The 24,493-nt window shown below is 35.8% G+C and overlaps 1 protein-coding gene across 1 annotated transcript in view; it reads right to left on the minus strand.

The window, feature by feature from the left end:
• uvrag (UV radiation resistance associated gene) overlaps positions 1–24,493 on the minus strand; it is a 98,545-nt gene that overhangs the window by 41,403 nt on the left and 32,649 nt on the right. Inside the window, exons 9-12 of the mRNA XM_042732801.1 lie at positions 21,716–21,800; positions 19,247–19,334; positions 18,745–18,805; positions 15,431–15,596 (exon numbers count right to left, since the gene is read on the minus strand). Coding sequence (XP_042588735.1) covers positions 15,431–15,596; positions 18,745–18,805; positions 19,247–19,334; positions 21,716–21,800 — 400 coding nt within the window. The remainder of the gene's footprint in view (positions 1–15,430; positions 15,597–18,744; positions 18,806–19,246; positions 19,335–21,715; positions 21,801–24,493) is intronic.

A 24,493-nucleotide genomic window follows, 5' to 3' on the forward strand; every position in this document is an offset into this window, starting at 1 on the left:
AACACGCTGGACTATTATTGTAATTCTGAAGGGTGCACATTGAAGCGTTTACTGAGAATTTAAGACTTCAGAAAAAAGCTTTTATTATTAAAAATTGTGCCAATATTGCCAATACAATAGGTTACACGTTCCAGAGATCACTGGAAGTCTGTGATGTGGCAACACTCATCTTTAGTTGCTCCATTCATCATATTGAAGCAATACATCAATATAAACATTGACCATTAGCCATGAATATGAACAAGAACTAAATTTGCACTTCTAAAAAAGAAATATAAGTGCTTGCAATGCACCAAAAGAGTAGTAATAAAGTTCAATAGTGTTAAAGTTATCTTAGATTTAGGCTTCAGCTTAATGTCATTAAAATAAAATAAATAAATAAATAAATAACAATAACAATAAATAAGAATAATATTAAAAAAAATATATATGTAATTGACTGAAACAAACCATCAGGATCTAGGCTTTGGTTTTCATTTCGTTGAAATAAAAAAAATAAAAAAAAACCTAAATAAAACAAAGTATCAAAACAAAACAAATAAATAGGAACAAGAACTATATTTACTATAAGAAAATATAAGTGTTTGCCAGTTGCTTAAATAGTATTAAATAGTAATACATTTTAAAAATAAAATAAAATAAAATAAAATAAAATAAAATAAAATAAAATAAAATAAAATAAAATAAAATAAAAGGAAAAACTAGTAATGTAAAAAAACGTAATGTAACTGAAGTACCGTGGTTTTTAATGGTGACCCTTTTTTTTAGGTTATTTTATTTTATCTTATCGGTGATAGTCAAAGTGGGAATTTCAAGCTTTAATCTTATATTTTTTTAAATGTATAAAATTGATCAGAAAATGTATGACATTTTTATAGCCAATTGTGGGAAAGAACAATAAAAACAGAATATACAAGGAAGATCAACTTTATCCAATTGTGTTAGCAGTTTTTTAGCAATGGCCACGTTTCAAAAACATGCAGACCTCCTGAACCGAACATCTTATTACTTTTATTGGAGAACATGGTCTGAAAAACCCAGTTGGAAAGTCCCTCTGAAAAAACTTTGGATGGTTCAACAAACAGACAAAAAGACAACTTGTGAATATTCTACACCCTCCTCGAAGCAGCTCCAACTAACACCTGACATAACTGCAGCCCCCTAATACCAGACTACCACATTACTGCCCTGTTATTAAGAGCTTACACGGAGGGAGAGAAAGAGCGAGAGAGACACAGAACAAGAAGAGGACAGAAAAGCCTCCAGCTTAACCACCTGTGATCAACAAAAACATCACCACTTTAACCACAAAGCTCTCCTGACAGCGCTGTCAGGCTTGTTAAAACACTGCGTGTGTGTTTTCAAGACTCCATACCTGAGGAATCCAGTTATAAGAGTCGCACGATTGTGAACGTACGACATAGAGTCATTCATCTTTTATTTTCACAAAACGGCTCAGTAGGAGAGGTCGTGGACTGGAACCGGTCTGGGCTCAAACACTTTAGCCTACGGCGGCAGACACCTACAACCCAGAGGTGTGAGTGATCTTCCGGAAGTTCCTCTGTAATCCGTGAGGCCTTTTTGTCAGTAGCACCTGGAACTTGGAAGAGTGGAGACAGACCCCGCAATTCCCTCTACTTCCTGTCTTAACAATTCTTTCTCTTATACACATACACTCTCACATACTTCCTGTCCTGTAAGACACAGGGGGGCATAATCTTGAAGCAGATCCAGAACAGAACAGGAAAAAACTATAAGTATAAAACTAACTAAATTAATCATTATAAACATTTATTAGAAATGGCGAGCCTAAACAAAATTCACTTTAAGTGAAATTGAAATTACAGTACTTAATAAATTAAACAGACACTTTTAATCAATATTCTCTCACTACTTTAATTTGTTTAGTACTTTTAAGGAATACATTTTTGAAAAAAAAAAGGCGGATTTAAGCCTCACAGTTACAGTAGTTGTAAGCTGTATTGTTTGAGTCACTAAAAAAACACAAACAATTAATTTACAGTAGAGTCATTCATTCTGTAATGGGACTACACTGGTTGTGATTCATGGCAGTTCATTACAGTCATTCTATTGTGAATCGGGCTGCACTGGTTGTATGGTATGGTTCTGATTCACTAAAAAGAACTGGCTCATAAAAGTAATTCATCTGTAAGTCAGATTACACTGTTTGCACTGTACTGTATGTGTTTGACACATAAGACTAATTTTTTCATGACTTGTTCACACTTATTCAGATTCATTCCTTCTGTAATGTACCTACACTGCCTCATAAGAGTGATTCTTTCGAAAATCAGATTACACTGGTTATGCTGTTTGGTTTTTATTCACTAAACAGAATTGGCTCAGGAGAGTCATTCTTGAGTCTGACTACACTGGAATCCACTCTGAGTCATTTGGGATTGCGTTTTTAATTCACTAAAATGAACCGGCTCATTCGTGGAGGAATTACTTTATGGTTCACGCTGTAGATTTAATAGCATAATAGTAAATGAGGAGTGCAAATTGTAAAAGAATCGGAATTGGACATCGCTTGGTTCCCGATCATATCCTTGCAAGCCACATCTTAGAAACATTCCATAGAAACAACCACAGTAAGCCAGCCAAAAATCACTCACACACACACAAACACACACCGTCACCTAACAGTGATTAATGAGCGCTCTCTGGTGTATGTGTGTGTGTGTGTGTGTGTGAGATCATACTGCTGTGACTCTGGTTCACAGAGCACCAGGAATTCCTCAAGGGAATGTCCAGTCAAATATATTATAACAGAGCAACAGGGGGCAGGAAGAGAGTATGCGCGCGTGTGCGTGTGTGTAAGCATGTGTATGTACATATGAGAAAAAGTGTGTTCGGGTAACAAGACAGAAAGGGAGAGAAATGGAGAGGAAATGAGAATGGTTTTTATCGCTATTGGAAATGTGAAGGATTACAGTGAGACCTGGAGAAATGTTCACTCTCACTCGGTGGAATAACACGTACAATTCAACCCACACCTCACAAAATGTCACACAAAACAAGGCACACTGCAAATGGATGAGTTTAGCTGGATATCAGTTTTACAGTGTCCCATGATGCTTGTCTGAGTGCTAGTGCTCTGTCTCAGAACCATAGACTAGAAAAATGATTTCACTGAATGTAAACTGAATTGCCCATAAAAAAAAATTATAGCACACTGTCTTTGTTTACAAGTCATACTATTTTTAAAAACATTATTTTAAAATCTTGAAATTTTTTTTTCTTTTTTAGATTTTTAAAAAAATATATACAAGTAAAAATGCCATGTATTTTTCACACAAGTTGTGAAAAAAATCATTTAAGATGTTTTTTTTAAATATCATTCAAATTGAATTAAAAATGTAACCAAAATATTTTAAAATCTTAAATATTGTTTTAACAATAAATTTTTTAATAATTGTTAATTTTAAGAAACTGATTATAATAAAAATAAAACAAAAATGTATTGATGAAAAAAAAAATTATATATTTAAACAATTAAAATTTAAAATCGTAAAACTGAATATTTTTATAAAACTGGAGCTGACATATCTCACCCCTCGCCCTCTCACTAACAGGTTTTAGGGTGCTGTCGAGCCAATTTTTCCCACCTTATAAATCTCATGAAAAAAACTCCAATATCCTTATACTAATATAGCAACTTTGCGTTCATCACTGTCCCACCTCAAACACAGGGGGTCATCAGTAGCAGAGCTGTACTTTTCCAGTAAATGTTTGTGACGGGGCAAGACAACCGCAAGAACAAGCCTCCATGTTTCCACATTTGCTGAAACTTCCTTCTGAAGTATGATCTGGAATGTTACTCTATAAAAAAAGGGTTTTGATAATTGAAGATGACAGTGACAGATTCTCATTCGCTTTCCTTCCGACTTTTTCCATCTTCTCTCCCTCACTCCACGGTAAAAAAAATTATTTATCCAAGTTGCAAAGACTTTTTAAGTATGTTTTACAAGAAAATACTATTTTAGTTTTTATACTTCAAAATTTCTTGTTTAATTCAATGCATTACTTTCCCTTTCTTTTGTAATTGTTTGTGTAGTTTACCAGCAATTTTTACACCAAGTAATAAATCCTATACCACATTTTTTTTTTCAGTGTTTTTTACAAAGGAGTGCAATATCATCAAGTAACTAAACAAGAGGAGAAGAGAGACATGAGACAGGCATGTACAATTACAAAAAGCTCTTTTGAGACCGGATGTTTACACACACTTGGAGTGAGTGTATGTTTTGTGTGCGGCACCTCATAATCATTTCATGACCTCATATTAGCACACAAGCTCTATGCTCTGTTTAACTGCTCTATGACAAAGTGCGGGTGTTCAGCCAAGACCTGACCACTCTAAAGCAGACTCAACAGACCAACTAATGCAATCACTTCTGCTTTATCACATACACATAAACAGGAAATCAGCTTCATTTAACAGTACAAAAGTTTTTTTGTTACAAAAAAGTAAATCTTGAAATAAAAAGACCAGAGACTGGTTATATTGATGACCTTTGATGACTCTTTATGACCTTTGACCTATAGAAGCAGCTAGTGGCTTGGAAAGAACAGTGCCAAGTGGTTACTAGTAAGGGGGTGAGGGGGTGGTGGGGGGGTTGGTAATGACCAAAATCTTACATCACAATATATATAATTTTATTTCATGGTAATGCTATATAACAATGTAGTTATTTTTGCTTTAAATAAGATCTTATTTAAAGGAACGTTAATGGGTTAAATAGCCCTATTAAGTGAACCAAATGCTTAGATTACTTAAGATGCAAAAAGGTCTCTATTGCCCTTATACAAGAGTCTCATTTGAAATCAACGGACGTGCATCGCTTCCAAAATAAATACTTTAAAGTGTTCTTTTCCTCTTCGGCTGTCAACAAATCTAAAGGGGTGCTGATAGTGTCTAAGCGTAATATTGTTTTTTCAATTATAAGATCCGGTAATGATACAGAAGGCCGAATCACTCATGTTGTTGTTTCCCTAAATAATACTAAATATGCTTTTATGTCTCCATATGCACCCACTGAGGGTGATTCATAACTTTTTCAAGAATTATTACGTTTAGTTGTGAGTTTAGAGGACTGTCTTGTGGTGTTAGGGAGTGATTTTAATGCTGTGTTGGATCCCCAGTTAGACAGATCTCATGCCTCTAATCTGATTCAGTGATCTCTGGATATTTTAATTCATTTTTGTGACATTCCAATATATGCGATGTCTGGCGTTTACAAAATGATGGTGCTAGGGTTTATACATTCTTTTCAGCTCATCATAAGCATTATTCAAGGATTGATTATGTACTTATGTCCCCTTCATGGAAGGATAGCCACCATTAAGATGAATATAATTCTGAGGCTAAGCTTTTTATTTTCAGTGTTACCTCTGACACCACCTACTGGATATTTTAAAGAGATCAATACAGCAATATTAAAAGTGTTGTGGAATAATAAACGGCCTAGAATTCACCTTAAATCTATGCACAGGCTAAAACCTCATGGTGGCTTATCCCTACCAGATTTTTGGTCCTATTATTTAACATACCAGATGAGGCCACTTAGGACATGGCTAGATGTTGACTCCCCTGTCCCATGGTGGGCTTTAGAAACTAACATTATCTACCTATTGAGTATACAGGATGTACCCTTCACTGGAATATCTAAGAAAGTACCCTTTCGATTAAAATATCTCCTCATCCTATGGTAAATTGGCTAGATTCTAGTATGGCTTCTAGAGGTGTTGTGAGTATAATTTATAAATCACTTGTGGTACGACTGAGGGTTTCTGGGAAAGAGCACTTAACACCGTGATTGATTGGGACAATGTCTGGGGAAATTGTTTTGCTACCTCTAAAAACCCAGCTCACCAAATTTTTCATTATAAGTTAATCTATAAGGCATATGCCACTCCCTGTTTATTATATAAAATGAAAAGAAAGTCTGACCCTTTCTGTCACCTGTGTAACAGCTCAAGTCAAGGCACATATATACATAATATTATGTATATATATATACATATATACATATATACATAATATTATGTATATACAATACAGTTCTGGGACTGTATTGTATTGCTCTGGTCCATGGTACAGGACTTCTTGTCGGATTTTCTGAAGACTCAGATCCAAAAGGACCCACTGCTTTTTCTTTTTCTGGATGATTCGTCACTGTCATTATCTGTCAATCAAAAAAGGATCCTGTCTGCTGCTCTTACTGCTGCCAAAAAGGTTATTTTAAAATTGTGGTTGGATCCATCTACCCCAGTTAGATCGACATGGATGTCATACTTACTGGACATTGCCCTTTTGGAGCGTACCACAGCCAAAATACATGGTGCCACCAGAAACACAATACAATCTTGGTTGGACCTTACTGATACTTTATCAGGCCTCTTGAAATCCTGAGGTGTACTTGTTATCCCACAAATATTGCAACTTCACTAGTGCTGTCTTTCTTTAAATTGTTAGGGAAATGGAAATAGTGACAGATTTTTACAGTGGCTTACTAAAAAAGAAAAACTGCAGGACGTGGCCTTGATTCTATGCATCAGTTGCTGATTGGATGTTGAGATATGGGTGTTGCAAACAAAAAAAGACACAGATAAACATGAGCTTTCGGGGGGCTGGGTTTAACCAGACTAAATGTTTGGACTAACTGAACTAACAGAACCGTCCAGTCATTTCACTGGAAGGTTCAGTTAAGAAATTTTGATTAAACATTAGATAATTAAAAAAAAAAGAAACATGCAAGGATAAATTGTTTAAAATAGGATCTAGACTATCCATTTAGAAAACAAATTGGGTGAACTTTCATTAATGCCGACTTTAAAAAATTACACTTGGTGAGCGATGTTATTTAATGCAAACACATTCCTACATATTTAAGTGTGAAATAAATGTCCAAATACTTACAGAGCCACTGTAATTTATACTACAGTTTGTTTAGTCCTGCCTTGATCATTTTAAAATCATCTGCAAACATTATTATGCAAACAAACATTCCACACGCACCAGCAATAGAAATGTTTGACTTATTAAATGGTATATATATGAGAAAGTTCAGATGGATAGCATAATAAATAACTATAACATACAGTAAAAAGTGTTCCCTTCCTGTTCTCCGGCTCCATTTCTGGTCTTAATTAAACAGATGGGGGGCGGGGGGATGCACCTTGTTCTCTTACAGCAGCTCATAAAGAAAATAAGACGACAGAGTAAGTGGCCCACAAATTCCTTTTGGAACTTTTCAAGACACACGCATACTTTAAAAGCGAGGCGGAAAATGTCAGAACGGTTACAGCGAGGGCTATCGGCTATGTCTGGATCATTAAAACTGCATTGCATGGCAGATGCTCAGTGTAATCGTTTCTAAGATATTGGGAGTTACAGCTATGGTTGATTTATACGGCAAGTGCTGCCATTAGCTGTGACAGTTTGGAGGCAGGTGTTTGTTTAAAAGCAGCTAGGTTGATTTATGACTCCCCACGCCTGAAACTCCATTAAAAACACTATAGTTATGGGGAATGTTCTCTATTTCCCGGGCGAATGAATGAACAATGTGCAGAAAAGGAACGCTGAAAGGTACGTTGCATACATATATGTGCGATCAAAAAAGGAGAAGCAACAAGTGTGTGCGCCGGAAAGAACCAAGGATTGTGAGATAGAATATGCACCGGCACGAAACAGCATTAGGATGAAATGATTATGTACGTTTGGAGTATCAATTATTATATGTAAACAGGCAGGCGGAACACATGTGTCGAGGCTTGTGGAGAGTATACATTAGTGCAGGTCATTTGGAGTAGCTGGGAAGATTATCAACAGTCCCTGGACTTATGCATGATCCGCTCCGACCACCCACCAACCGGCAGGCTGCTGAAGTATTCCCTTAACTCTCATCGAGGCCCAGTCGCACACCAGACGGATGCAAACAGTGAAACTTCGTAATGAAGATCGGAGCTTGTCTGGAAAACTGCAGCAGGAGTTAATATTATTAAATTATAAAACTATTTTATTAATGCATATAAAATTATAAATGAGCTAACAACTGATATTCTATCAATATGTCGTGCTGCCCTACTAAGAACGAAACATAATGAAGAACATAAACCTCTTCTAGCCTGGAAAACTACTTAAGACCTACACCTAAGAACAAGATGATTTTTTAACAAACAAGATTGTTGACAATTTTAAAGAAAATAAACAGCAATCAAAATAAGCCATTTCAAATGCGAGTGCTTTCAAAGCATCATAAACGGGTATCCCAACATATACAAGTTTAATCCGGCTACACAAAACATGCTCAAAGATCTCGGAGACAATTCGGACCTGAAGATAATAACAAGAGCTGAATGATTTAAAGAACGATGGAAACACGACACGATCCACAAATCAAGAACATTTAGAAGATCGAGGGATGGAAATGAGCGGAAGACAGCCAGAGGGATGAGGTGTTCAGCTGCCGGGTACAGCCTGGCTCCAGTCTTCTGTCTTTATGATGAGTGCTTTTATCTACTTTTATCCCCATCAAACTGATTCTGGCAGAGCCGGACTTTGTCCCTGAGGGCCACATAAAAGACTGACGGGTCTTTCCACTGTCTTCAGATGATATTATCCCTTCAAGAACTCATTATGTTATGAATCACACTGCTCACAAAATGCAATGATTTGATATTTCTTCAATTTCTTGACATGTCTGCAATTAGGAGTTGCTCATGACATGCATCCAGACAAGGAGGAACTGATCTGCGAGCCCTTCAAAGATGAAAATAAAACACAACCAGTCAACCCTAAAAAGGAAGTACAGCCCATCTTAGCAGATATCATCAAATGATCCTTTAATAATTTTCCTTTCCTTTGAGCTCACGGCCACCCTCTCTAGTCTGGGAGCCCAAGATGGCTCATGGAGCGATGGACTCATGGAGCGATGCGTCAATTCCTACTTCCATTTTTACGCTTGTCATAAAGTCCTTCTGAAAAAGTGGAGAGCGCCATCATACAGTTCTCAATAAAAGCCAATATGAGAGTGAGGCTTAGGTTTAATGGGACAATCTCTGGACTCCATCACCCAGAGTACATCTGGATCGCATCTCCAGGCCTCTGCGGAAATCAGCCATGCAGTGATGGGTTTAGAAGTGAAGAAATGTGGGTGCAACATGTTGTTAGAGTCCACTGCATTTCAAGAATGCATCCAGGGGGTCGAGAGAAGCTTCCAAGATCGCAAAGAATGTTATGCAAAAAGAACTGTGTGTATTTTTAGTGCTACATTGAGAAAAGAGGATAGTAGATCAAATTGGTATAGGAGCGAAAAAACTCCAAACTGCATCATTTGCTCAGAGATGAGGCATCCAAGGTGAAGAAGGAAGGAAGGAACCACAGAGCTGCACTCCAAGACAGTCTCACTGGGACACAATCGCTCTAATATGCATGGTAAGAAAAGGAAAAGAAAGCAAAGGTATGGGGTGGTGGTAGCTTATTGGTCAGAGCTGCTAACTTCAAGTTAATGCATTCAATCCCATGTAGGGCTGACCTTGGATGCGGAATGTTATTGAGAGCCAATTCCTGTCCATCCAATTATTGCAGCAGTTGAAGTAACTTTAGATCAACGGTTTGGCTAAAGTAGTGGATGGAAGAGCGTTAATAAGAAGCAAAGAAGGTTGCACGTTGAAAATTATGGTTTTATGGTCGGAATGGGATTCGTCAGATTTCATTTACGAGACTGGTGGGTCGATATTACAGCGAATGTTCAGGTTTAATGGACGAGCCCTGCACAATTTAAGCAGCTGTAAAATCAAGTAAACACTGAAATGACTTAAAAAGTGACTTTGGAATGTGGCCTGATTCTACAATTACAGCTAAAGTGACGTACAGTTCTACATAACCATACATGACAAGGAAACATCGGCTCTGTTTCAAAACCTAGTGTAGAATTTGTCTTAAATATGTTTCTCAGATAGTAGCCTTATTTTCCTTACATTTTGGAACAATTTTTGCAGTGAGAGTGCACATGATGCTTTATCATGATTTCAACTGTAGTCAGTTCACTAGGGTTTGAAACGGAGCCATTATAATTTCAAAAAATGACAGTATAGAAAAACAAGATCTCCAAATGCTTCACAGTTATGACACTGGGAATGTGGCCTGACAATTCTAGATCACAATTTATATACACAGTAGGCTGTTATCAACTGTTAAGCTCTGAAGATAACATTATCATTTTAGTAAGTGAACGTATAGAAAAACAAGTCACATTCTTAATAACATTTCTCCAACATCTCATTAATCATGGAATCGGTTAATCCTAGTCCTACAGAAACAGGTCAATTGTGACTGGATGTGGAAAATGACGGAATAATTCTTCATTTGAGTTCAGCTAATCAACTCTAAGTTCATCTACTAAGATTTTTGGCTCCAGGATGGTACATCGGTGACTAATGACTAGTGATTATGGCCACAATACTCACACTTCACTTATCTTTATTCACAATCACTGTCCTGACAGCTTTATCATCAGATGGATAAATCTTGGCCTGGGATGGTCACATCAGTTCGATCTGTGTATACACACACTGGGCGATCGGATGAACCCCTAAACAATTTGAGGGAGGTGAGGTCAGAGGTTGTTCCAGCTTATGGGCCACCTCACTGTCACCTAAGATTGTGGGAACAGTAATGGTCTCGTTATGCACAATAGTAAGAAATGTCTAAAAACTGGATGTTGGAAGGCATAGTGTTAAAAGATCTGAGCTGGTAACCAAAGCTGGTTGTAGGTTTGACCCTGAAATTGAGAAAACTATGATTGTGTGGCTTTCAGAATTGGATTGTGAAAGACTTTACATTTCAAATCAACTCCTGAGTATGACATGAATCAGAATAGAGGTGACAAACAGGACGAAGAATTGCAATGTAAGGAAGTAGAATTAAAATTGTTCAAATAAATGTAATGTTTAACTAGAAAAGAGAATTTTGTCTTGTTTAAAAATTTTGAGAAAGTTTAAAAGGCTTAAAGTTTATAGATATTATGGACAGAATGACAGATAGATAGTGACAGAATGATAGATTAAACTATAGCTAGAACAACAGACAGACAGACACCAACAGAATGATAGATTAAACTATAAATAGAATAATAGAACGATAGCTAGAACGATAGACAGACACACAGAATGATAGACTGAACTATAGTCAGAACAACAGAATGATAGATAGATGTGATTCCCTTAGACAGGATTGAAAAATTGATTGACTCACAGACAGACAGAAAAAAACAAAACAATAGACAGCCATACAGACGTGGTCAATTCCATTCAAATTCACACTCATGAATTGAAAAGAATTCTTCAATTCTGAATTCTGCAAAGCCCTGTCTTGAGCGAGTGCCTATAATAAGTGCACTTGAAGTCGCTTTGGATAAAAGCATCTGTTAAATGACTACTTACTTATAGAGCTCCAAAATGACAACTTGATTTGCTCTGTCTGGCTGCAGACCACAGGCTACAAAGAAAAGTCCTACAGTAAGTGCAGTAAATAAAGACCTCCAGTGTATCTTCCCAAACTGAAGGAGATGAATGGACTGCCTAAACTGCAGCTCAGAGAACACCCACTACACAAACCCAAGACCCTGCTACGACAGAGACAGACACATGAACGCCAGACCAGCAGGCTATGAGAGAGATAGAGAAGATGATTTAAACCGTATTTATCAAGTGCAAGGCTGACACAATGTTAAACAACGACACGTTGGGGCTGATTACAGCTCATATTGCTGTAAGTTATGGTGTGTGGAGGTCACAAGGTCACGGCAGAAGCGGGGATAATAGGATCTGGCTCGTGCGGAGTTAATTATGAGGGCCACATAGGTCCCTCTGTTCTCCTCCTTGTAACTCATACCTTAATGAGCTTTGGAGTCCGACTTCTGAAGGGTTAGACCTTCATCGTCTCAGCAGCACCTGATTCATCTGCAAACACACATACATGGGGGCTTCACCCCCTGCTCAGCTGCTGCTAATAGCCGCCCCTCACGCAAACAAGCGTACATTCACAAACACACGGGCTGGGGTCACCAAGAGTGTGTCCTGATTGCTGTTTGACTTTCATAACAGCACTGTCTCCAGGGAGGCGCTGTGACTGGCAGAGCGGGAGGTGGGCGGCCGAATGTACTGTCTGTGAACCTTGTAAAGGCTTGTCCTTCACTGGTGCTCCGCAGAAATACGGCCTATTGAGTTACATTCACGTGGCTGAAAATTGCAGAATATCTAGAGATCTAGACATCAATGTGGAACGCAATAAATCGGGATGCTTGGTGGGGGACGTCTGCACAAGACATAACTGAGAATCCGAAATGTTCAAGGCCTAATCCGAGCCAGCCGCAGCTAGGGATGTGGTCATTTCTACTGCTGGAGGACTCGACAGATAAATCACACAATATTATCTTTTTCAAAAAAAAAAAATTGTTTATGTAAAAGAGCTGAAGAGTAGCTAAGCTGATAATTTAAAGGGATAGTTCAGCCAGAAATGAAAATCTAGTAATCGTTTACTCACCGTCATGTTGCTCCAAACCTCATAAAAGCTTTCAACAAAGTTAGGTTATGTAAATGATGACAGAATATCTGGATTGAAATACATTTACAGTAGTTTGACAGCTGCTTTCAAACGAGCTTTTAGATAGTTGTATTTATTATAAAATAATGTGTAGTTTAATGCAAACACCCCAAGTTAGATGGATTTAAATAAATGCTAAATTGCATAATCAAAAATATTAATCTAAACGTTTTAAGATATTATCCGCTTCAATGTACACTACAGTTCAAAATATTTTTTTTTAGAAAAAGAAGTCTTTTATGCTCACAGAGGCTACATTTATTTGATCATAAATACAATAAAAACAGTAATATTGTGAAAAATTATTAATTTATTACATTTTTTTTTTATTATTATTATTATCTTTTTAAATGTAATCTATTCCTGTGATGGCAAAGCTGAATTTTCACTCCAGTCCCTAGTGTCACATGATCCTTCAATATGCTGATATATTATTACTATTATAAACGTTGAAAACAGTTGTTATACTTAATATTTCTGTGGAAACCATGCTATTTTTTCAGAATTCTTTGAAGAACAGAAAGTTAAAGAAGAAGAGCATTTATTTGTAACTTTATGCTCTTTTATATCTTTTGTAACATTATAAATGTCTTTATTGTGATTTTTGATCAATTTAATGCATCCATGCTGAATAAAAGTATACTTTTCTTTTTTTTTTTTAATCCTACAGACCAAAATGTTTAAATAGTAGTGTATATTAACATTATTTAATACAATTATTATTACTATAATTATTAGATGGACATCTTCAGTGGTACATTGGATCTCATTCATCTCATTTATTTCAGTTTCACACCACCTGTTTTTTAAGAGTGTCCCAATCAAACCACAAGTTTCCTGTGGCACAAAAAATAGAACATGGTGCTAGTAATGTCAATACCATGGCTTTGGTTTCCAAGGAATGCATGAACTGACAAAAACTGTACATTGAATGCATGGATTAAAAAAAAAAAATCACAACACATGTTTAAAAAAATCAATCAAGGCATGCAAATATAGTGTTTTCGGAGTCATTTCCGAGCACTTGTGCCCATCCCTAGCTGCAGAGTGATCAAGCCATCACACAGCACGAGGGGAAGGGCTGGCACAATCCAGGATCTTTCTTTCTGCCCCCTCTCTCTTACCTCTTCATCCTCCTCATTTATAAGCTGTTGAAATCAGCCATTAATCCTACATCAAAAGCGGAGAAAGGCATCTCGACCTTGTCATTCAAAAGGGGGCCCATCTGATTATAACAATCCAATTTTACTGGGAGTTTCATTAAGGGGCTTTTCACCATGTGCGGAATGCAGGAATGTGATACCTCTCTGGGCATGTGCACCGCAGACATGTAATCAGCACACACCAGCAGCCTCGTTTCTTGGATCGCTCCTGCTTAGTTACGGCACCCAAACACAGAAAAACAATAATTTGAATGAGGTAGCCGGAGCTGTAATTGCAGTGCCCACACATTCTGCCATTAAAATGCCAGGGTCTTCGGACCCCACAGGCCAAGCCCGAAGAGTGTGCATCTGTCAAATTACAAGCATCTTAACACATGGTAGGGCAACATCACACCCTGAGGATGCAATTTAACATGAAACTATGAAGATTAGGGGAAAGAACTGTATCCATGGCAGACCAAGCATACGTGGTGGTTTTAAGAGTTGTGAAAGAATCCCATAAGATGATGAAATGTCACTCTAGCTGCTAGAGCTATAAACAGACATAGGATGGATGTCAGATTTGGAGGAATAGAATGAACCTTAGAAGTAGTAGTGCATCTAATATTACTGTCACCAAATAACAACAATGCACCTGTAACACAGAGTTTATATTAAATTGCAACTGCATGATGCTTACTGACAATTCTGAGAAGAAAAGTCGACATATAAACTTATAAACATATAAACTATAAATTTGCAATTGCAAAAAAAAAGTTAGAATTTTGAGATAAAAAGCTGTGATTACCTTTTTAATGTTTTAAGATGTAAACTCAGAATTCTGGTGGAAAAAAAGTCAGATTTGCAAAATAGAAACTCTGCAAATTCTAAGTTAATTTCTCGCAATTCTGACTTTTTTCTCAGAATTATTGAGGAAAAATGGTAGCAATTCTTTATTTCGTGGCTGAAATGGGCTTCCATACAAAACTGACAAAAAAGGCCAAAATTGAAATAAATAAAATAAACAAGAAAAAAAATAATTTGCACGTAAAAAAAAAAAAAACTGCAAATTTAAAAACACACTGTAAATCTGCTAACATCTCAATCATGAAGTTATGCAGCTTTGACAATGTCAATTAGTAAGATACACAAAAACGCTCAAATACAAATTTAAGACACCAATGAGACCCTCTTTCTATCTTTCCAGTTATTTATCTCCCATGCTGCAGCAGACGTGGTAATCTACTGAGAGGGAGGATGAGGTAAAAAGATGAAAGAAAAGAGAGTTAAAGAGGCATGGATGAAAGGGAGGCGAGGTGGGCACATGAAAGTCAGAACCCTGTGGCGCTTAAGTAGCGTTTAATCCAAGAAGGGCCTTAAACCAGCCCTGAACACACATACTGAACCAAACAGGTGGACAAATTACACACACATAAACCACAGGTGCAAAAAGATGCATAAATATTCCTGTGTTCAAGGAAGAACGTTTTTAGAGCGGAATGCATACGATAAATCAATTGGTTTGCTTTTGATGCTTTTCTACTGTCCACTATTAATAATAATAATAAAAAAGGTTTCTGTGATACAGAGCTATGAAGAATGTAGTTGAATTAAATACTAAGCAATAAAACTTCAAGAATCTGAAAATCATTCTTACTCTCTCTCCTTCTCTGTGAGTTTGTCAGTGATGGTGTCTTTGATGGAGGAGCGGGAACCCTTGTGGATGACTGGATACCTGAGCGGAATCTGCAGGAAGCAGGATATCATCAGCACCAGGTGTGCCGTATAACCCAGAGCCACCGCCAAACTCCCATCATCCTTTGCTGCAGCAAACAGAAGAAAACACAGGGAAAAAAGTGTAAAGAAGAGAAAATTGCACAGAAAATAGAACTCAAACAAGACAGTTGAATCTCGAAAAAAAAGTCTGGGTCACATTTAACCACCGAAAATCAAAAAGGAAAGAAATACTGAATCCTACTTTTAGAATCACAAATTTTATTTTTATTTTTTTTGCATTGTGACATTGTTCACATTACTGTAATGCCTCTGCATTATAACAGTTCATTCTCATTATAGAAATGTATATTCATAATAAAATACATAAAACAAAACACATTACTTAATTACAGCTTAAATAGCATTTAACGAATTTATTATAATCATAAATAATATTAATAATATAGTGTCTAATAAGTTATATATTTATTACAACATTCATTCTCATAGATTTTTTTATAATAAAATACCCAAAAATGAAACATTGATTCATTAAAAAAATTACAATGTTGAATTCTTAAAGACTTTAAAATGATATTTTAATAACATTTAATTATACATACATAATAATAATAATAATAATACAGTCTCTAATAAGTTATATATTTGTTACAAATTAATTCTCAGTATAGAATTTTATATAATAAAATACATTAAAAAAAACACAAACTTAAAGCAAATAATTACAATACTGAATATTAAATAATAATATTCTAATGACATGTTAGAATAATTATAAATACTATTAATATTATAGTGTCTAAAAAAATTATATTTATATAACACAATAAATTAAGTACTTTATTATTTGTCAAACCTGTTTGTTTAAGAGAACATTAAATGTCGCAATGCAAAAAAATATTATTAATACAAAATGGTTCTTCATTATTTACACAAGCCTACAAGCTCAATTTCATTTGAGGTCAAGATTTGTACATTCTGTTTTAAAGGATGAGTCACAACAATTGAAGTTAATTCACTCCAATCTGAGGTTATAAATCAGAGGCCATTGGTTAAGTTGATGGAAGCTGATTGTTCAGTCTCCTTAGGGCATTTGAGTTATAAGGAGCCACATAATAACCTAATACCATGCAAAACTTCAGTTCATCCCAGCGGTGCCCTTTCCTGATGGGGTCAAAGGCATCACCAGAGGCAAAAAGCTACTTTAAAAAAAACAAGGATCGGCTAATGCTAGTGTTCAGTCTTTAAATATGTATACGTGTGCATTTCCTAAATAATTATATGCAATCTAAATCACTCCGATGGCTCCATTACTGTCTGAACGGCAACCTTTCAGAGCATTTCTAGCAAATTCTAACAAAAAGCCCAAATGCCAAACAAAAAATATTTGGTTGCTAAGCAACTGAAAGGATAACAGGTTATTATGGGTTGTGAAAAAAAATCATGCAAAAAGTTTTTTTCCCTCTTAAAAGTTGCCATAAAAACCACACTTTTCATAAAAAAACACACTTTGCATCCAAACTACATTTCCCAGACATCCCTACAACTACACGTGCTTCAATGTACTCACTACATTTCAGCTTACAGAAGGTTTCCAGGCTAGAACAGCCACATACTTCCAAATGAAGAAAATAAGCTGTGGACACAGACCATATCACTTATGGAAAGCTGTGTGAGATTTATTTAGTATAATACGTTGTATATGCAAAAGAGTTGCCGTGCTTTCAAAATGCATGAGAAACTGTGCCAAACAATAGCCACATATGTGAAAGACTGCATATGCATGTATGTGAACATGCGTGTCGTTGAGTGCGCGGTTCAACCTGGCTTCCATTAACCTCTCTTCTTTTGAAGTCATGCCTCTCCTGCCTGAAAAAAGCCAAACCTGATTCCCTGCGACACATACAGTGTTGCCTAAAGGACTCATGGGAAATGAGATGAATAACTCTCCCCACAGCCAGCACAACAAAGAACATCACTTGTACCCATCACACACAATTCATTCTCCTTATTAAAAAGCCCAAAAGCCTAACTATAGTACTGGGAGATGAATGCCCTAATAAAATCCTTTTCTCTTATATAATACGAGAAGTCAGAAGGTCCAACCACGGTTCTTGCTGTGTGAATAACTGACTAGAGTGATCTCACTCGTAACCACAAGCTGAAGGGTTCCATGGACACAGGGCTCCATTTATCAGAACAGAGGAGGAGGATTGATTGATGGCCTGGAGCCTGTGATCCACAGCCAGACTGAAGAAACCCAGAAATCAAGGGAATTGCAGCCAGTGAAGCAGAACTGACTGGGGATTCAAGAGCTCCTCTCCAGATGAGTTTAGATTTGCTCTATCTCATTTTGATTTCATTCAGAAGGTGATGGTGGAAATTCACAGTTACTAATACAGAGAAATCTAAAGTAAATATTTCCCACTTTTTTATGCAGACATATAGTGTATGTATTGAATGCAATTTAATGACATCAAATGAGACATTCAAAATGAACGGTTTCCTGAAACTGAATGAAAAGTTTATGAAAATGCACTCAAAAAAATAAAATAAAAATAAAAACCTGAACTGTAACAAATGTGCATTATTTTACTGATATGAGCAATATTTTGGAGCCAAGCGGGCCTCATTTTCATTTTAAAATGGCCAAATATCAACTAATTCATCAGCTCAGGTTAACTAAACTTGAAAAAAAAAAAAAAGTGTGTGTGTGTGTGTGTGTGTGTGTGTGTGTGTGTGTGTGTGTGTGTGTGTGTGTGTAAAAAATACATAATACAATACATTATTTCAATATAACGAAAACTGAAAATACAAATAAATATTATAATATATATTTTAATATAATTATATTTTAATATATTTTGTTAATTTCTTTAATAGTAATTTCTTATGACAAAAAATAATAAAAATGACAAAAACACAACAAAATTACTAAACCTTTCAATTTAAAACAAAAAATGGAAAATACAAAAAAATAACAAATGAGAAATATTAATACAAAGATCCCTCCTTCTGCTTCGTATGATTGAAAAAAAAAAAATCTTTAAAGATTTTATTAGAGAACAGAAAATGAGTTTTTTTTTTTTTTTTTTTTTCAAGCGGACTAGATTTTTGGACTGACTGAAAGCAAATATTGATCAATTAATTGGTTAATTAATAAATCAGTCTGTCACAACTTGAACAACAGGAAATGTTCATCGTATATATTTAATTGCCAAACTCCAAACTTACCTTGAAAGTCTTCAGAATTGGGCAGTTTTACACCACAAATCACATAATCATTCTGATTGTTCTGCAAAGAGAACAAGAAAACAACAGAAAGGCAGTCGTGAGCACAGAATTCTGGAAACAGCATGAACAGCCGATTAATCAAATCCTTTATGCAACAACTGAGAGAGCTTGGCAGAGGATAGTTTGGTCTGAATGTGGTTTTCTGCTCATTTTCAGTGGCTTTATTCTATAAACTGATTTGACTGGCAGCGGGACTCTGCGGGTACCAGTCAATGTACGCACTGAATAGTAGTTCTAGGTCATACTGAGATGGTGGGAAACCAAAACCTTGTTAACAGCCAGTAACACCAGAGTCTGCAAAGACCCTGACCTCTAACATTCCCAGCAAGCCACACGCTCCAGTCATCAGCACAAAACAAGACAAACAGGAAGCTGCACTATGAGTGTTTCTGTTGAGCGTGTTTGAGTGTGATGTTGTTTGTGTGTGGAGTTAAACACTCACCACATCAATGGGATAAATGTAGGACAGCTCTGATATAAGCTGACGACAGCGGAAGGTGAGCTGGGCGTTGGATTTTAGAAACAGCTCTCTGTTGAAGAACAAACACAGAAGAACTTCACCATATATTCAAATTAAGTCTAAACAAAACAATATAAATTACTTAAGAATGATATTGCTAAAACGTTATACAAGTTCTGTTACAATTTTTTATTATTATTATTATTAATATTATTCTTTATTTCTAGGTTGATACCATACATATTTATATATTATTAGTGTTGTAGTATATTAATAATTAATTGTAATATTTTAGTTTAATAATTAATAATGAAAATATTTAATAAATACATTAAATAAATTAAATTAATACTAATCTAATAAATAATATTGTTATAATATAGTTATTATTATCATCATCATTTACTTTTATTTCTAGATTGATATGATTTAATATTTTATTTTTATTGCAATAAATTAATATTACTAATAATAAATTAATAACTTATTAATAATGAATAATAATAAAAGTTAAATGACATTAATTACTGTTGTCATTATTTATAATAATAATAATAATCTTGCGAAAAGTTCAAGCAGCATTTGTGTGCAGATGTCATATGGATATTTACTGATATTTATATTTCTCTAATAAAAAGAAATTCACAGTTTTAGTGTCCAAAATTGGGGCTACTGTATAACTAGCAGAAGTCAGTCACAAGACAGGAAATAACAGGAATTCCAAATGACATGAAGAAGAAAGAGGAAAAAAAGAAAAGAAGAGGAAAGAGAAGTAGTATTAATTGCAATGTTTATATTGGCCTTAGGAACTTCGCTAATGATGCTCTGAATCATCTCTCTAATAAAGGTAAGAACTACTCAATTATCATAACTGCCAAATTACAATGAACTTCCTTCACTCTGACCCCGTCCTCCAGTGGTACAACCAACCCTAATCAGGACACATCTGTCAAGAAGGGGACACACCATTACCTCAGGACGGGGAGAGGCTGGGGGACGGGCACAGCTAAAACCAAGACCTGTCTAGGTGAGGTGCAAAGGGTTGAAAAAATGTTTACTTTTCATGTTCAGCTTTCAGCTACTGGGTCTGTGACTTGAGGAGAAAGATGAAGAGTAATGATAGAGGATAATGCGGTATTCATTTACAGCCATGAAAGAGAGGCAGGAAGGAAGTAATGATGAGGTATGAAGGATATACCTTCCTCACTGGACTATTGCTTACATGTGGGTCCACCAGGCCTGCTCTACACCTTCCAAAATCCGGTCAAAACATTTCTATCTAACCACTGTTAAACTGTGAACATAACTTGATCTGTCTCTACTGGAAGTGGGTCTCCAATGTGCCAAAAACAGCATGAGATGCAACTCAACGCCCAGAGACATCTGTCTGAATGTGTGTGACGGTAGTGGCAATACTTTAAGGGGAATGAATTTAAAGTTGTATTTATATTTTAAAATAAATTAAAAAAAACTACAGAAAAATACTGAAAACATACAGTAAAAACAGTAATATTGTGAAATATTATTACAATTTAAAATAACTCTTTTCTATTTTAATATATTTTAAAATGTAATTTATTCATGTGATGCAAAGCTGAATTTTCAGTAGCTTTACTCCAGTCTTCAGTGTCACATGATCCTTCAGAAATCATCCTAATATGCTGATTTGCTGCTCAAGAAGCAAATTTCTATTGTTATTAATGTTGAAAACAGTTGTGCTGCTTCATATTTTTGTGGAAACCATGATACACTATCATTTAAAAGTTTGGGGTAAGTAAAAAAAATAATTATTTAACTAATTATTTAATATTTGTATTCAGCAAGGATGCAATTTTATTATTCCAAATTGTTGGCTAATATAAACAAATATATTGCATAAACATAACACATATATGAATAAATATAATAAATATTAAATATAGTTCAAGACTGGATTATATAATTTCTTGATCCCATTTCCCCCTTCTGACTGCTGACATTTATAAATTTTTTTTTTTTTTAAAAGGCAAAGTGGACAAAAATAACAAATGATAGCAATGTTTATTGCAGTATTACCCGAGGCCTGACATCCATACTTCAAACAAGAGTTTGAGGAACACCACCAGTCATACAAAAGCATTATTTCAGAGGTCAACCCACTGTGTGTGACCCTTTGGGTCGTGTCAAACCCATCAGCACTGACACAACATAATCTGCTTATTGTCACACGATGCAATTTGAGTGGGTGGGAAAACACAAATATATCCAGCATGCCCTCAGTCTGCTTGAGTTGATCGTCTAATCTCCCAAAGCGCTCTCAAAAAAAAAGCGACAGAACGAAGGAGTACCAGATTCTGCGGCCCATCACGGTAATGTCTGACAGATGTGAGACCACTGGACTGGAGGGTAGAGAACGAGGGATGAAAAAGAGAAAAGAGAGGGCCGGATAATTGCAGGTTGCCAATCACTCACCTTTTGGCAGTGCATTCCTTCTGTAACTCCGTCAAAGACTTGCGCTCAGACTCCAGACCCTGATGCTTGGTAGACGACGCCTCCTCTGAGGAGATGAACGGAGACAGGTGGAGAGAATAAAAGAGAGAGAAAATACGGGAATGAGGTGAATGAACAGGTAGTCTCATGTGTTTGTACAGGGGGTAGGTGTGTCTCATTTTGATGGCAGTCTACTAAATTGTACCATCATAAAACATAGTCTTTCATCATTATAAAAAACCATTTCCTCTACAGGCAACATAAAACTAATTGAGATTCAAAAAATGCTTGTAGGGGTTTTTTACATAAATATAACGGCTCAGCATTATAATAAAAGATAAGACCATATAATCAAAACACTCCTGACTTGAAATTTGGATAACGGAGCAGGATAAGACATGCTTAGATTACAAAATGCCTGACAGAGTTTAATGATGAAATTGTGAAACTCCACAATCTGGTAAACTGTTATTGTGCTTGAGTACATTTATGGGTGTTTCTTGAACTATGAACTTTCTTGAACTACTCTGACCTTGTGAACTTTAAAAAAAAATACAATTAAAATATTATTTACAATATTAATTATCTTTTTTTTTTGTATTTCATCACAATCATGGTACACTAATCGAGTACAATACATTTTTATAAAAATGCTATTTGGTACAAAATTGTTGGTTGTGGTGGAAATCATGCTGAATGTTGTAATTTTTATAAAGATTGCTAAAAAATTTTTTACACACATTTCGAAATGGTTTGTTTATTTCATTTTTCAGACTAAAGTTACATTTAAAATTATTATTTCCATTTTTTTTTTTTTGAGATTAACAATAAAAAACAATGAAACAATGAAGTCTAAACATGAAAGGTATTTGAACAGTAGAAAAAAAAATTAACACATTGAAATCTACAATGAAAAAAAATCTAAAATAAAATAACCTGTGACCTATATAATGAAAAGGGGAAAAATACATTTGTTAGATAAATGTGTAATAAAAATAAATTTCCTGAAGTTGAACACACACTTTGAAGCTCCAAAAGAAATAAATGTATATTAAAACCCCCAAATTACAAAAGTACAAAATAATATTGTCTCTAACTGCTGCTCTGTGCAGAAATCTAATATGTTTGTGTACATTCAAGGAAAACAGAACAGTAAAGCTCCATCTGATTGCTGGAAAGAGATATACTCTGCCCAGATTAAAAGGCTCTAAGGGTTTTGCTGATGGTGTTCAAAAGACATTTTCCAACCTAGCCTGCATAGCCATATAACCCTCATGTGATCAAAAGCATCAGCAAGGAGCGTGTATGCGTGTGTGTGAGTCAGCTTCTGTGGAATGCATGTGTCAGCCCCACTTCAATGCAATACTGTTGTGGTCCATTATTTCAGACATAATATCCACAGAAGAGGGAAAAGACAGAAAGAGACAGAAAGCAAGAGAGATGAATGAGTGAGAAATGAAGAGAGGAGGAGGTTTTAAATTCCCTCTACAAACAGATCAAAAGGGGGATAGGCTGAAATTGTGGTGTGCCTCAGGTCTCTGTATTAGGACCAATAAATATACAGTGCATACAGTATATATTCACACAAATACACATACATGTGGTGTGTGTGTGTGTGTGTGTGTGTGTGTGTGTGTGTGTGTGTGTGTGTGTGTGTGTGTGTGTGTGTGTGTGTGTGGTCAAAATTGCGTGAAGATTCTTCAAAATACCATTTTTTTTTCCCCAAGGAAGAAAGTCATATGGGTTCGGAATGTCATGAGGGAGCGCAAACGACAAAAATTTTCATTTTTGGGTTCACAATTCCTTTAAAGAGTTTATTCTTGTCTGTTCTTTTCCACTTCACTTACATAAAATAAGAAGATGAGGGAAGATGAGTGTGGAAAGAGAGAAAATCAAAGCAGACTGTCTGTTTTTTTTTTTTTTTTTTTTTTAAAGGGGGCAAAATTGCTTTGTTCTGACCTGCACTTGTAAAAACAGAGAGCGTCTGCTTTATAATATGCCTCACATTCTCTTCTCTTTTACTGCTCTGTGGGATATCTCTGTCCTAAAGCAAAGCTTGGCGGGACATCCTGGACCCTGGTACTGTCTTTCTGAAGACATGGGAGGTGTGAACCAGGGAAATTGGAAGAGAGATCATTGTCGCTGGAGCGAAGCGATCCCATATGCAAGGCCTTGAACCTCTCATTAGGACGAGACAGCAAGAAAAAGAAATGGGCCAGAGGCAGAGAGTTTAAATGCTTTTGTTCTCTACTTGCTCTCTTTAAACGATCCCCTATGACAACTCTGCTTTAGTAATATCGTCTCTCTCGGCCATCAGAGTTGTCAGCACCAGGTTAAGGCCTCCTCTTCGCCGCCTACACCTTTCCTAAAGACTACTGGCAGGAAGTCATCTGCGTTTGCTCTGGAGAAACAACAGCAGAGGTTAAAGGGATTGTTCACCCAATAATATGAATTCTGTCATCATTTACTCACCCTCTATCTTTTTTCAGTTGTGAAGCATGAAAATACATTTTGAAGAAAGCTTCAGCTGTTTTTATCCATACAATTAAGTTAATGAGGACCAAAGCAACACTGGACTACAGAGGTTTTCACTGTAAGATCAAAAACAACCATTGAGACAATATTAAAAATACCTTCTTTTATCTTCCACAGAAACAACTGATCTCATTAACGAAAAATTAAAGATGAAAATATTAATTGGCAAAGCATTTTTCCCCCAACGATAATGAGATGAAAAACATATGAAAGCTAAACCACAGA

Source organism: Cyprinus carpio, chromosome B10 (assembly GCF_018340385.1).
Source record: "Cyprinus carpio isolate SPL01 chromosome B10, ASM1834038v1, whole genome shotgun sequence".
Classification (NCBI taxonomy): domain Eukaryota; kingdom Metazoa; phylum Chordata; class Actinopteri; order Cypriniformes; family Cyprinidae; genus Cyprinus; species Cyprinus carpio.